The following is a 14,092-nucleotide window of genomic DNA, read 5'->3' on the forward strand; positions in this document are numbered from 1 at the left end:
CGATGATAAATTTTAAATGTTAGAATGCACTATATTATAGAACGGAGGAAGTATACCTATTCCTTTTAGAGTATCTTATCTCATGTTTAGTTTCTTCTCCTAAAGTTTACTCCCTATCCTAGCGAATGTTTGGACACATGTATAGAGTATTAAATATGGACTAAAAAATAACTAATTGCATAATTTATGACTAATTTACGAGACGAATCTTTTAAGCCTAATTAGTCTATGATTTGACAATGTGGTACTACAGTAACACATGTGCTAATGACAGATTAATTAGGCTTAATAAATTCGTCTCACAGATTACTGACGGATTCAGTAATTTATTTTTTATTAGTATACAAACATCATATGTGACACCTTATATAACACCCAATGCAATACCCAAAACTTTACATCCAGAATTTAAATAAGGCCGTGAAGGAAAAGCCAACAACATTCTTCAATTAACTCCAGAATCGAATCCGCTCAAGGCTCTAGCCGATCCAAAACGAGGAAACGCAACGGAAGCCGGGGAGAGCGACTGGGGTGTGTTGTGTGTGTGAGAGAGATCCAAATCTCCATCCCGCAGCTACGCTCACGCACATCATCGTCCTCCTCCCTTCCCGGCTGGCCCCCCCGCACGTGCGTGCGCCCCCCCTCCCCCGTCTCCGCCTGCCTGCGCGAGCGACTAGTAGAAATAGGCGCGCGTGCCGCCTCTGCCGCTCGCTCCTCCTCCGGTTAATCCCCCTTCGCTACGCCACGACTCGCAGCCAGCCCTTCAATTATCCGCGCGCGCGCGAGCGGCCGTAGCGTGTGGGTGGCGTCGCCGTGCGGACGGTCTCCTGGTGCCGGTGCGGGGAGGAGGTCGTTCGGTTGGTTGGTTGGCCCGCGCCGACGATGGCGGCGGTCCGCGGCGGAGAGGCGGTCTCCGTCGCGCTCCTCTTCTCCCTCGCCTTCTTCTGCGCCCGCCTCCTGCTCGACCGCCTCGTCTACAAGGTATAATCTCCCCCGTCCCGACACCGCCAGATTCGCGCCGGGTTCCGCGAGATCTCTGGTCTCCCCGGTTTCGCTCCCGCGCCCCAATGCTCCCCGTCGCGAGTCGCGACGCGGGCGCGGGGCGTGGTCTCCGCCGCTGCTCGTTGCATCTTCGTAACCGATCAGTTGATCCCGCTCGTCCGACGGGGGATCATCCGAATGCGGGTGACGTGCCTGTTTCCAAACTGGAAACCGGTCGTTAATTGTGTTACTGGTGGCTGCTACTCTGTTTAGGATCAACGGTGCTGGCTTAATAAGAGCTTGCGTTTTCGTTCTCATGCCCTGGGTGCGGTTTAAGCAGCATTATTATGTGCTCGCAGTAGAGCGTGGATCAATAACTTTGTCCTTATGCAAGGATTGCTTGCAATAGAACCTTGCACCTAACAAATCTACATCTGACATGGCTTGCCAATTGCATGATATTTTCCTGAATTGCTGCAAGTTAGCTATATGTCTTCTCTTTGTCTAGAAGGTTTGTGCCCAATAGAGGTGATGATGTAAATATGGTGGCTAGGTGCTGTATTTACAAGTTTTTTTTTTCTATATAAGGACAATGCTACTCATATAGCTGTGCCCATATGTAAACCTCTTGATTATCTTGGCATCAGATCGTTTTTCTAAATTTCAGTGTGAACAGTACCTTTTGACATTACATGGCAGTTTAACTACACATCTTAACATTTTGCTATGTTTTCCAGCCATTGGCAGTCTACCTTTTCAACACCAAAGCTTCTAAGTTGATGAATGATGAGGCCAGGCAAGCAAAGATTGTCAAGTTCTCAGAGTCCAGTTGGAAACTTACCTACTATGCTTCTGTTCAAGCATGGGTCCTCATGATAATAAAGCAGGAACCATGGTCATTGGATATGATGCAATACTTTGATGGCTGGCCAAATCAACCCATCGCGTGAGTGCATACTGTTTCCTCAATAAATTATTTAAATATACTAGTCCTGCCGGAGCGTTTTCCCTTACTTTCGGTTTCTAGGTTTCGCTGTATAGGTATTGCAGACTATTTGACATGTCCTATATCCAGTCTCTTTGAAGTTGAAGAGACAGCACTTGACTATATCATTAGGACAGATTATCCTTTGAATGTTCTTCGAAGTGTAGCCCTTGGAATTTTCAAGGGCATTTAAGTGCATGGTGCGATTACTGTGGAAATCATCATTTGCTTGTTATCAACATTTTCCTTGTTATTTGTTAAGGATTGAATGTTACAAAAAAAACACTTTTTTCATGCAACCATACCTATTTAGGATTTCACACTGCAACACCTGTGTGTTCTTACTCTTCCATTTTGATAGTTGCACCTGAAAAGTTGAAAGTAAGAACAATACGGAGTAGCTTACTTGTATAGCTCTATTCATACACTGTTGTTATTTAGTCTTCCATTTTTGATGTAGTCAAAGGTGATATTGGGGGCATGCCACATGCATACAATTTACAAACAAAGTCTGTAAACATGCTACTGCCTTTTCTTCAGTTCTTCAGCATGGTTGTTTTCATAGCTTATGCATCTTGAATTTTTTACTGCTAAACCGCTACCAGCTGTAACCATATAAATCATGAATGTAACAGCTTCAAGTTTACTTCTGTTTGCCATTTTTCCTACAAACGGCAGGGGCACGTCTTGTGGCCTTCTGATAAAAATGGGCTATACAAATTTTTGCTCTGTGCCATTCAATGCCAGCACCACCAAACACCTTGTACTTGTACCCATGCTGACTGAATGGCTTATATTGGGGGCTGTCATCCTTCTAAACTTATTTCCACAAGTGAAAGACACCCAGGCATATTACTTGTGACCACTTAACATGTTCTCTGGAGCAAAGTGGTGATTTTTGCTCCCTCTAATGTATATTCTGCTTTCTCTCAGGTCCTCATTGATGCTTTTCTACATGTGCCAGTGTGGATTTTATATCTACAGCATCGGTGCTCTTGTTGCTTGGGAAACCCGCAGAAAAGATTTTGCTGTAATGATGTCTCATCATGTAATAACATCTACTCTAATTGGAGTTTCATATCTGACCGGGTAAATCTTTTTCCGTGCACTTAATGATGTATTTGCACTTCACAACTTCATTCTCTCATATTCTGGTGCTGTCTATTTGGGTTCAACTGATCATATTGTGAATTTATGAGGCTACAGAGTAATCAATTAGTCCATAACTTACACAAGAATTCAAGGATATGCTAAACTTAGATAATTGTTCAGATCTTTTGAGTAGTCAATATTTTCTAGAGTGAGAAAAGCGTGGTAGTTTGATTCCTCAAAACGTATCTATAAACAGTTGGATCTAAGATTATATGTATACAATAGAAAAGCGAACTCTCAATGGCAATGAGATGTAAAGGTAAGTATTGGCATCAGTTGATCTTGATGTTTTAGTTCTAGTCCTTAATTTGCCTTTCTCCCTTGAAGTGTAATTATGTCCGGCGGGGTTTCATGAGAATTTCATGGGCATTAAATATGCTGACATGGCACTGTATTGATAAAGAGAGAGACAATAAAAGTTTTATGGGAGTAGAGAGAGTTTCATGGGGATGAAACTCTTCTGCACTGTTTCCAAAATATGGGTGTGCTGGAAACTGAGACATGAAACCCCACTGAGACTGGCCTAAAGAGTACATTACTTTTCTGATAATCTGTGTGCTTAGCTAGCATGGTATTACCAGTTTTGCTTCCACCTCATTTTTTTTGGGTATTATGTGCTTCCGGTTGGCCTAGGGTATTGCTATTTTAAGATAATGAAAGTTATGCTCACTTTCAGATTTTTCCGAATTGGGACCATCGTTCTCGCTCTTCATGATGCAAGTGATGTGTTTCTTGAGACTGCCAAATTGTGCAAGTACACAGAAAAAGAGCTGGGGGCTAGCTTGTTTTTCGGTCTCTTCGCTATCTCCTGGCTGCTATTGCGTCTAATTTACTTCCCATTTTGGATAATCAAAGCCTCGAGGTTTGTTTGCTACTTCTCTTTGTGATAACTTTCTGTTTCTGTAGTCTTGTAGTTTTAGACTTACTGTTGTTGCCGTTGCAATGCCAGCTATCATTCCATCGCATTCTTGAGGAAGCTGGATGAATACCCGACAGCTTTGTACTACATCTTGAACACAATGCTTCTCACGTTGCTTGTATTCCATATGTACTGGTGGAAACTCATATGTTTGATGATAATGAGACAATTGAATAATAAAGGACAAGTTACAGATGATGTTCGATCTGGTAAGAGAATTTTCTTTGGTGGAATTACTTAAATGGTTGGTTTGCATTGAGCCATGAATCATAAGAGGTTATTTTTGGCACATCTTTCTTGAAACAAGAGACATTTACGTTATTACAGTATTTATATTTAGGTAAAAGAAGTAGAGGATCCTTATGGCATCTGTGTTATTGACAGGCCCAGCATTTCTATTTCAGATTCTCTTCTGGCAAAATGGATTGACGCACATTTTTACGAGCTGTCATGTCATAATAATATAATAGCATAGATATGTGAACTTTCGTTGGATAGAAACCCTAGTGGCGAAGGCATCTGTGTGAGTTCAACTTATTTTATTTTGCTACAATGCAGATTCCGAGGATGAGGAGTAATGGGAGATTGATTCCGAGGATGAGGAGTAATGGGAGATTCATTCTTTGACATCAACGTGTCATTTCTTCGCCAATACTTTTCTATGCCTGCTTCCAGAATTTATTGTTTTGATCTTGGTAAGTCTTGGGCATGGATATAAAAGTTTAATCTCTGTATATTGCCTTATGATATCAAACATGGCTAGACCGAGAGTGGAGCAGGTCCTATACATGACGGGTATAGCTAGCAAGCTTACTTGAAGGTTCCTTCAAAAAATTTTGGTTCACCTTTTTTGATATGGGGAAAGACATGAGAGGGCGTACGGGCTTTTTCCTGAAGCTTGAAGAACCCCCTCTGTACCATGTTCAATATACTTCACCTGTGAGTAGATTTAGTTCTAATTGATGGTAATAAATTGATTCTTTTGATTGGGAGTAAATCTCACCTGTATCTTAATGATCTCATGTGATGTGCATTGAGCTTTATGCAGCTATATAATTTTTTGAATAGTGTTATCCCTATTCTATGCATATGATACAGGTATAGTTTAGATCCAATTTGGTTATGATATTATCTCAAATTAGACTTCAATACTAGTCAAATAAAAAAAATGAAATGTACTCTGAACTACTCAAATTCAATGGAACAATATTCATATGATCGGGTATGTTTTAAATTTAACGTGACTTATGTTTTGGTTATCTTTTAAATTTACCGTGACTTGTGTTTCTTCAGGGCTGAATCAATATTTTTACAATCTTATACTCCTATAAATGCAAGGAGGCTAAAATGTATTGAATCAATATGGATGCTACTTTTAACAATGATGTGTACGGATGGGCACTGACTAAACCCCAATTTGGATCCACTGGTGCTAATAACGGAACCAATGACTACAACCTTCGTTCTAAAATATAAGCATGTGTTTTGGTTCCAGGGGCGAATAGGGATGGGATGGGATGGGGCGATCTTAATTTTGTGAATATTTGGTTTGAACTTTGGAGTCATGGGTTGAGGTCATCCCCTTATGGGAATATACCCAAGCTGTTCCCAGAAAATTTGGAATATTTTTTAGCTAAATCTCTTGGAGTTGCTCTTACAAGTTTTAAGGAACTGCTTAAAACCCACCCTCTCTCCCCTTCAAATGGAAATTTGGAATCTTTTTTCTAGCTAACTCTCTTGGGGTTGCTCTTAGAAGTTTTAAGGAACTACTTAACCCCTCTCTCCCTCAAATGTAGGAGATCCATCCAATCCTCTGTATCCACTTGTAAAGGGTATTGGTAATTACTCCCTCCGTTCCAAATTATAAGTTGCTTTGATTTTTTTTGGTACATCTATTTTGCTATGCATCTAGATATAATAGTATGTCTAGATACATAGTAAAATAGATGAACCAAAAAAAGTTAAAGCGACTTATAATTTGGAACGCAGGAAGTAATTTGTTGGAGGAGAAAAAACTACACTACCAACAATAAAATATCGCCTATAGACTTTTAGAAGATAAGGATATGTAATTTGTTGGAAATGCTCTAGTGATGTAAATTTGACGTATTTGCTACCTAATTATTAGTAGTAGCTGTTTGGATTCGTTCACTAATATGTATTTGGATGGTTTGTTGGAGGTACAAATAAACTTGTTGACAACCAAAATTGTCAAAGGACGTTGAATCCAGAATTTCCAGTAGAAACAGGTGACAAGCTAAGTCGGTTTTTGCACTCTGAAAATGCAAAATAGACTCCACTGTTGTGTTTCTCTTGTCGAGACGGTAGAAAAACATATATAGATTGCCCAATTTAGGGCACGGAAAAAGAAAGTGCAACATTAGAAAAATTATCCAGCAGCAGGCTTAGCATGTTTTCCAAACAGGCTAAATCGGTTTTGTGAAGCTATCCAAAATGAGGAATGAATTTCACCATTGTGTTTCGTTCGTCGAGGCGATCAAAAAAACACATGCGGATTGTATAATTTGGAGCTCGGGTGAAGGAATTGTGCATTGACAACAAATTGGAGATGAAAGCAGCAAAACATGCTTAGTCAGCTTTCGGAGTTTGGCTAGGCTTCCTTGAGGAAATCGGCTAAGCCGGTGTCTGAAATAGGCAAGCTAGTTTTCCAATTCTGAGTCCAATTCAAATCTATTTCGATGGGAACTTGCCCAATTTCGTGGGGAACTTGAGGATTTCCTTCGAAGAGGGTTCCTGAGATAAGACCACCCCTGTATATATGCTAGAGAATCATTGAAGTAATCAACTACAAAATCAACAAAAAAGACTAATCTACTACTTCCTTTTCTTGTCATTCTTTGTCATGTAAGCAATGGTAGCTATCTTTTGCTGGTTTGCTTGTAAATCTTGACGCTTTGCACCGTTAAAGTGTGTTGGTTATCTGCGTTCTTCGGTTTATTCGCGACTCGGACAATCTGGGCCCTTACTAGTATGTGATCGAGACGATGTAGCTTGTTAAGTGCCTAACAGAGGGGTTATCTAAACCCCGGATTACCGTCATGACTCCTATCAGCCAGGGGTTCAGGGGGTTGCGATTCTGAATTGATACATGTCGACTGCAGTAGCGAGGTCCTGCGTTATTTCTTCCTGATATACTGATAACGCAGGCCACCCAAACGCCCCATCCGTTCAGCCCTTCCTCTTACCTGTCTCAGTTCGTTATACCAAACCAGCCCTTTCTCTTACATTTACATGGCTCAGCTCATTATACCAATCTACAGGTGCTCAGATTGAGGAAGCATAATTGGGAAAGTTCGAATTCTTTTGCTCACGGCGAACTCACCAGTGCCACGCAAACAATTACACCATAGCTGGCTTATATATAGAAATGAAAACGAGACATAACGATGGCAGTAAGTTGAAGTACTCCACAAAATATGAGACGAAAGAAGAAAAACATTAAAGAGAATCCCAAAATTGTTCTGCTCGAACAAAAATATGCAAGGGTCAGCAAGGGTGTATTGGACTGGGGCAACAGAGTGTATGGAATTCACATTTACTCGTTCCCGTACACTTAAAACAGCAGCTAACACATTAGGGTTATTAGTAACCGGGACACATTTAGAGAAACTCCGAACGAGGCACCTTAGTTTACAAGAGAGTGGGAGAGCTAACTAGACATCTTTGTACCTAGGAAATACACAGATTCATGCTTGAGCACTTGAGATCAAAGTTTGAATGATCAAGCATCAGTTTCCAGCTTCTTAGAATGTAAATTGAAGCACATGCACTTATCGATAAGGGCCTCCGACTCGTTACCGTATTCTTTGAACCTGTACTCCTCCAACTTGAACGCTGACGGAACCTTCCCTTCACTGTAGCACCGGTTGCACAGGCTGAATGAGTGTTTTGTTTCCTTAAACCGTGATCCAATGATAGGGTACCGGCAGATGGAGCATGTGTGACCACCATGACGTATGTGATCACTCTCTTCAAGTTTCACCAGAGTGCTCAGGATCCCAAATCCCCAATCTGGGTCATTGAACATCTCTAAGAATTCCGTGTATGATACCATGGTAGGGTCAGACTCCCCATGCATTTCGAGCATGTCACTAGCCCCATGGGTGGGTATATAAACAGCCCGAAGAAGCTTAATGTAGGTTAACGCATCACTCCTCCTTATCTGACCATTGCTGCCTTCGCTAGCAGGACGCCAAAGAAGCGCATCAAAGACAATACGCTTGCGCCTATCCACAGGGCCAGAACAGATTGGAGCAATGATGGCGAAGAACATACCCAGATCAACACGACCAGAGCCAGGAGCATCAAGGACAGAGAGAATTCTTTCGTTGATTGCCTTGATAGCACCCTGAAAGGTATCTGGCTTGAGAAAAGAGAGGAGCCTGCGGAGAATAACCTCAAGAGCTGCTTTGCGTATTGACTTCTCAGGGATGCCGGTGCCTGAGTAAGATACAGGGACATCAGTCTCATTCATCTCTTTTCTAAGAAGCTCCACATCACAATGGCCTAGCTTCGTCATCCTCTCGAAGGCCCTTATATCTAGAGCATTGGCCAAATCCTGCCGCAAGGTAGTCTTCCTGCCAACCCTCTTGAACTTGGATGCCTCCACAACAACATAAGCCTGCTCCCCTTGACCATCATCTTTTCCTTTTGGCTTCTTCTTTTGCAATGTCTTCAAATGTGAGATGGCATCATACACTTCCACCCTCTGTGTCATCTTAAACGCCTCCTTGAGTGCCTTCTTGGCCTCCTCAGATTCACCCTGCCCAAGCAAAGCCACTGCCTTGTTTAGCTGTGCACGCCAATGGTTTGGTCGGATGCTCAGCACACGAGTATACATCTCTGCAGCCCGTACGAAGCGTCCTGCATCCATGTTCAATCCACCAAGATTGTACAAGGCATCAACATGGCCAGGTTTGATATCAATTGCTGTCTGAAACTCCTGGATTGCACGGTCATCCTCCCCTACTGCATGCAGGGCCGACCCAAGGTCACAGTGCGCATCAGCATAGTCTTCCTTCAAGAAGATGGCCTCCTCCAGTGCCTTCTCAGCAGCTCGGTACTCCCCAACGCCATAGAGAGCGCTCCCCAGGAGCTTGAGTGCCCTGGCATGAGATGGACACAATATGGCGGCTTCTCGGTAATGCTCACAGGCACCAAGAACCATCCCCTCGGCCTCCATGGCAATACCAAGGTTGACATGGATCTGCGGGAGGATGTCTGCGGACTGTGAGCCGCCAGCCTCCGCGGCCTCAAGGGCAAGGAGGTACTCCTCCTTGGCTTCTGCATGGCGACCGAGGGCGTACAGGCAGTTCCCCGCGCGGAAGTGGGGACGGACGTCAGTGGGCTGCAGCTCACAGGCGCGGCGGAAGCTGGCTAGGGCGTCTCGGAAGAGGCGGTGCTCAGAAAGCGCCCGGCCGATGACCATGTGGTTGTCGAAGGCCTCCTCGCGCGAGCGGGAGGCGTCGGCGCGCGTGCGGAGCACGGCGAGTTCCTTGACGAAGGTGAGGTAGTCGCGGCTCGTCTCGTCCCACGGAGCGGCGGTGGATGCCGAATCCGCCGCGCCGGAGATCTCCCTGGACCACCCGGCCTCGGAGAAGGAGTCGAAGTTGCTGTTGCCGGCGCCGCCGCTTCCGTCGATGGAGCCCTTCCGCAGCTGCTTTGAGCGGAGGCGCTTGACAAGTATCTCCAGGTCGTCGAGGAGACCCCAGGAGGAGTCGAAGGCGATGCCATGGTTGGGCGAGGTCGCCCACGCCGGCGCGGCGGCCGCGGCGCGGGAGCTGACCGACGGCCGAGCGGCGCCGGCGCCGAGCGGCTTGGTGTGGTCGTCGAGCAGCGACGCGGCGGCGGCAGCGCCGGGGGGCGGGGAGGAGTGGGCGGTGGCGTCCCCCGCCGCGATCTCCGGGGATGAGGCGTCAGAGTCGACGGCGGGCAGGGAGAGCGCGAGGAAGTCACGGTCGACGTCTCCGGCGCCGTCGTCGTAGGTGCGGAGCAGCCCCGGCAGGGAGAGGCCCCTGCCGTCGGGGAGGATGAACTCGGCGTAGGTGCGGAACACCTCGTCGAGGATGGCGGAGATCTGGTCCTCGCTGAACTTGACCCGCGGGTTGACGGCGACGACGAGCGCGGACATCTCGTTGCGGTCCAGCCCGCCGTCCCCGTTGGTGTCGAAGCGCTCGAAGATCCTCCTCACCTTCTCCGCCCGCGACCCCCGGCCGGCCGACGCCGCCGACGCGGACAGCGCCATTACGGGTACGGCCCGCTGCTGCGCACGAGAAAAACCAGCCGGATTACGGCGAAATTTGGGCACGCGGGGCGGGCGCAGCGACGACACGGGTGGGGGGATTTTGATGGATGCGGGGAGGGGGAGTTCAGGAATGCCGGGTGGGCCCGGCCAGGATGGAGAGGACTCAGAGGAGGGGATGGCAGAGCGGAGGGGGCGGCGGAGCCGTGTGCTGGCTCGGCTGGCTACTTTGCTATTGCTAACGAGGGGAGCGATGGTAATGATGACGGTGGATGGGGCGGCACGAGGGGTGGCACCGCAGCGTTGGCAAGCCTGGCTCGCAACGTTCGTTAGCTCACCGCCCGCCACTGGTCAACATCGGCGCGGGTTTGGTATAGATAGCCAACGGTCCGGCCCGGCCTGGCACGGCACGGGCCTGTAAAAGCATGGCACGACACGTCAGGCCTCCCAGGCCGTGTTTTTTAGGGCTACGGGCTTGGTCTTCGGTCCAGACACGGTACTATGGGCTATTTTTCGTGCCGTGTCGGTCCGCTAAGCACGACCAGAATTATGGACCGTGACAGCCCACAGTCCGTTACCCTTGCATTCACATAATCAAAGTCCAATACATTTATAGTTTCATACTTTCATTTCATTCCCATAATCATAGAGATACATAATTAAAGTCCAATACATTCAGAGTTCAATAGAGATATCAAATTCCAAAGCCAATAGATAACAGAAATAACCAAAATGAGCTGCTTAGTGCAATGTTGCCTCATTAAAAATCTTTTTAGGTAAAACTCATCCTTGTGAGAAACCCTAAAAAAGAAAAAAAAGAGTGCAGTCAGCTCTTAATTAAGTCTTATAAATCATTGTTCAAATGATAGACAAGTCTCAGATCACAGATCACACTCACACTTACTCTTCCACAGTCATAGATCACATTCACACTCTCAAGAGTCAAGTCTCAACCTCACTAAGTACCAGGAGCACCACCAGCAGCTTCATCTTCATCGAGGTACAAGTTCTAGAATGAGTCTTCCAGCTCTCGGTTGTCAACAACATGTTGTTCCTTTTTTTCTTCTAACTCCCGGTCCTTTATGCAGGTCAGCATCTCCATAGTCTCTAGTGACAAGCGTCGCCGCCGTTCCTTAATTATCCTGCCTGTCAAACTGAAACAAGACTCCGAAGAGACAGTACATACAGAAACTGAAATGGTATCTCTAATCATTATAGACAGGATTGGAAAGTTTAGCTTGTGGTCACGCCACCACAGAAGTAGGTCAAAATCATCCTCATAAGAAATGACATTGTCACTGCCTAACTAAGCTGAGAGCTCACAAACAGCAGAAGTAGATGAAAATAAAGTGGCAGGGAGAGAGGAAGGACCAACAACACCTGATCCACGGCCAAAGATTCTTCCCCATGCCTGCTTTTTCTCACCTGTATGATTTAATGGTTGTGCAACCCTTTGAGACCTAGCTGCACCAAACTTGCTCTCATATTTATTAAACAGTTTATACAATTTAGTTTTGACATCAACATAGTATGAACTGTACTCAGAACCAGTGTATTCACCAAGTAATTGCAGCACATTAAAGAAACCTCTCATCTTAATGAATATAACAGAGGTAAGTCCTGCCAATATTTAAGGAATTTAAGCTTCATAGGATATACAATAGCTCTCAGATTTTGATCTTTTTCATATGCATGCAAATGAGAAGCAATCTATAGGATATGGTGCAGAACAAGTGAACTTGTAGGATAATAAACACCAGATAGAACAACAGTGGAGTCATAGAAGAGTTCCAGAAACTCCAATAACTTCTCAACAACATACCAATGATTTATCGTCAACAATTGTGAACCATAATTTGAATTAATGAACACAGAAAAGACATTCTTGTATGGAAGCAAGTGTTTAAGCATCAGGTAAGTAGAATTTTATCTAACATCCATATTAAAGCCAAACTTTCTAGGTCTAACATCCTTAGCATTATAGTATTCCTTAAACAATGTAATTCTTTGATTAGAGGAATTTAAGAAGTTAATTGTAGTTCTAAAATCTTCTGTGTAAGGTTTCAATCTCTTTAATCCAGATTTTACAATGAGATTAATGATATGACAAACACAACGTTGATGTACAAGACTGTACTTATAGTTACTAGGATCCAAAGGATCAGGTGAAGGATCAGGACCCAAGTAACCAGCAAATAGAGGTGTCAAAGTGTTCATAGCCTTAGCATTAGAAGAAGCATTGTCTAGAGCGACAGAGAAAATCTTGTTAATAAGACAATACTTCTCAACCACAGCAGCAATTCTTTCAGCAATGTTTTCACCTGAATGTTTAACCTCAATCAGCCTAAGACCAATAACCCTTTTTCTGTAACTCTCAATCAGTATTCACATAGTGAGCAACAACACTAATATAGTCCTCCTTAGCATTACCAGACCAAATGTCTGAAGTCAAAGCAACAGAAGAAGCAGCAGGCAACACAAAAATCTTAAGCATATCACGATGTTCAGTAAACAGCTTACCAAAATCTCTAGTGGTGGTCTGTCTAGAAACCTTGGCAAACCTAGGATTATGAGCAAGAACAATGTAATCCTCCTAGGCCTGTGTCTCACCTATACCTAATGAAAGGTCAAGCCTAGCAATAACTGACACAACTCAGATCGAGCAACAATAGGATTGTAGTCCCAGTTATGTATAGATCCATTAGGATTGAAAGAAAGCCTAGACTGAACCCTATCAGCGTGATCAACCTTTTTCCTACAAGATTTCTGGTTCCAAATCAAATGGCTAGTGCCAGCAGAAGATCTAGTAGACAATTTACTCTTACACATTTTATAGATAGCAGCATTTTAAATCTGTGAACCATTCACAATCTCATAGATCTCGTCAAAATCAACCCAGACACCAGATTTACGCTTATCAATAGATGAGATACCATCTGTGCTGTTGGAGACGACCGACGTCCTTGTCGCCGTTGCTAATGGCGCCGGCGCCGCCTCTCCACCATCGTCGCCGCTGTCCGGATCGACCGGAGCAGAGCCGCTACTGACATCAATACCCAACAACGCAACAACGTCGTCATGGATGTCGTTGTCGTCCTCGGGGGCTAGACCTGCCGCGATCAGGTCATCGCTACCGATGAGTGGATAGACGACATCGTCATCATCCGCCATGGTGACCTTGACCGCGGGCGATTGATCTCCAGCACCGTTCCTCAACGGTGCGAGCGACCGCCGTGCCTGGTCTATGCCACAGGAAGAGGACGAGGCATCGACAACCGACCTGCGCGGAGGAAAAAACAGAGAGATAGAGATCCAGGGTCAGTCACTCAGTCTCAGAGACACAAGAAGACAGATCTAGGGTTAATGTTAGGGTTCATGGACTACCTGCGAAACCGGAGCCTGGTGCCGGAGATGACAAGGGCCACCCAGAGGAAAGACACCGATTAGAAAACGACGACGAACGGCGAAGGGGGGACGGACGGGAACACGGTCACGAACTCACATAGTTCACCGAGAGCGAGAGGTCGAGAGGAGAGAGAGGGAGAAGGGAGGAGAGTGGAGACAGGGTCAAACAGACAGATCGAGGTCACCGGAGTCGGGGACGACGAACGAGAGAGAGCTCAGATTTACCAGACTGTGGATGCGGCCGATGCGGGTGAAAGAGCAGAGATTGCGTCGCGGCGAGCGAGAGAGACCGAGTGGAGATTAGTGTTAGGGTTGGGAGCGGGCGAGTGGCTCAGCCGACACTCCCCGCTTATATACTCGAGCGGGGGCGCAGGGACAGGGCCGGCGG

The 14,092-nt window shown here is 45.5% G+C and overlaps 2 protein-coding genes across 3 annotated transcripts; one reads left to right on the forward strand and one right to left on the reverse strand.

Moving 5' to 3' along the window:
• The first annotated feature begins 547 nt into the window (after positions 1 to 547).
• On the forward strand, positions 548 to 11,912 carry LOC136535955 (ASC1-like protein 3). 2 transcript variants are annotated; one of them, XR_010779061.1, is made up of 8 exons: positions 548 to 981; positions 1,719 to 1,927; positions 2,900 to 3,055; positions 3,795 to 3,980; positions 4,068 to 4,246; positions 4,596 to 4,976; positions 11,214 to 11,299; positions 11,388 to 11,912. XR_010779061.1 is itself a non-coding variant. In XM_066528406.1 (6 exons), the coding sequence occupies exons 1-6, from the start codon at positions 883 to 885 to the stop codon at positions 4,613 to 4,615; spliced, it is 849 nt and encodes a 282-aa protein (XP_066384503.1). In that variant the 5' UTR covers positions 548 to 882; the 3' UTR covers positions 4,616 to 6,286. The 2 variants fall into 2 exon arrangements, 1 of the variants encoding a protein (XP_066384503.1); XM_066528406.1 differs by lacking the exons at positions 11,214 to 11,299; positions 11,388 to 11,912 and having other exon boundaries at positions 4,596 to 6,286.
• On the reverse strand, positions 7,578 to 11,175 carry LOC136535954 (uncharacterized TPR repeat-containing protein At1g05150-like). Its single transcript, XM_066528405.1, has one exon. It carries the CDS (start codon positions 10,300 to 10,302, stop codon positions 7,780 to 7,782), a length of 2,523 nt encoding a protein of 840 aa, XP_066384502.1. The 5' UTR covers positions 10,303 to 11,175; the 3' UTR covers positions 7,578 to 7,779.
• Positions 11,913 to 14,092: the final 2,180 nt, after the last annotated feature.

This window comes from Miscanthus floridulus, chromosome 2 (assembly GCF_019320115.1).
Source record: "Miscanthus floridulus cultivar M001 chromosome 2, ASM1932011v1, whole genome shotgun sequence".
NCBI classification, from domain to species: Eukaryota; Viridiplantae; Streptophyta; class Magnoliopsida; order Poales; family Poaceae; genus Miscanthus; species Miscanthus floridulus.

Bases quoted from the DNA above. Each gene is read 5' to 3' on its own strand.
- LOC136535955 (XM_066528406.1), top strand. From the start codon at position 883: ATGGCGGCGGTCCGCGGCGGAGAGGCGGTCTCCGTCGCGCTCCTCTTC. The intron at 1,928-2,899 runs GTGAGTGCATAC...GCTTTCTCTCAG, and splicing joins TGGCCAAATCAACCCATCGC to GTCCTCATTGATGCTTTTCT. The intron at 4,247-4,595 runs GTAAGAGAATTT...GCTACAATGCAG, and splicing joins TACAGATGATGTTCGATCTG to ATTCCGAGGATGAGGAGTAA.
- LOC136535954 (XM_066528405.1), bottom strand. From the start codon at position 10,302: ATGGCGCTGTCCGCGTCGGCGGCGTCGGCCGGCCGGGGGTCGCGGGCG.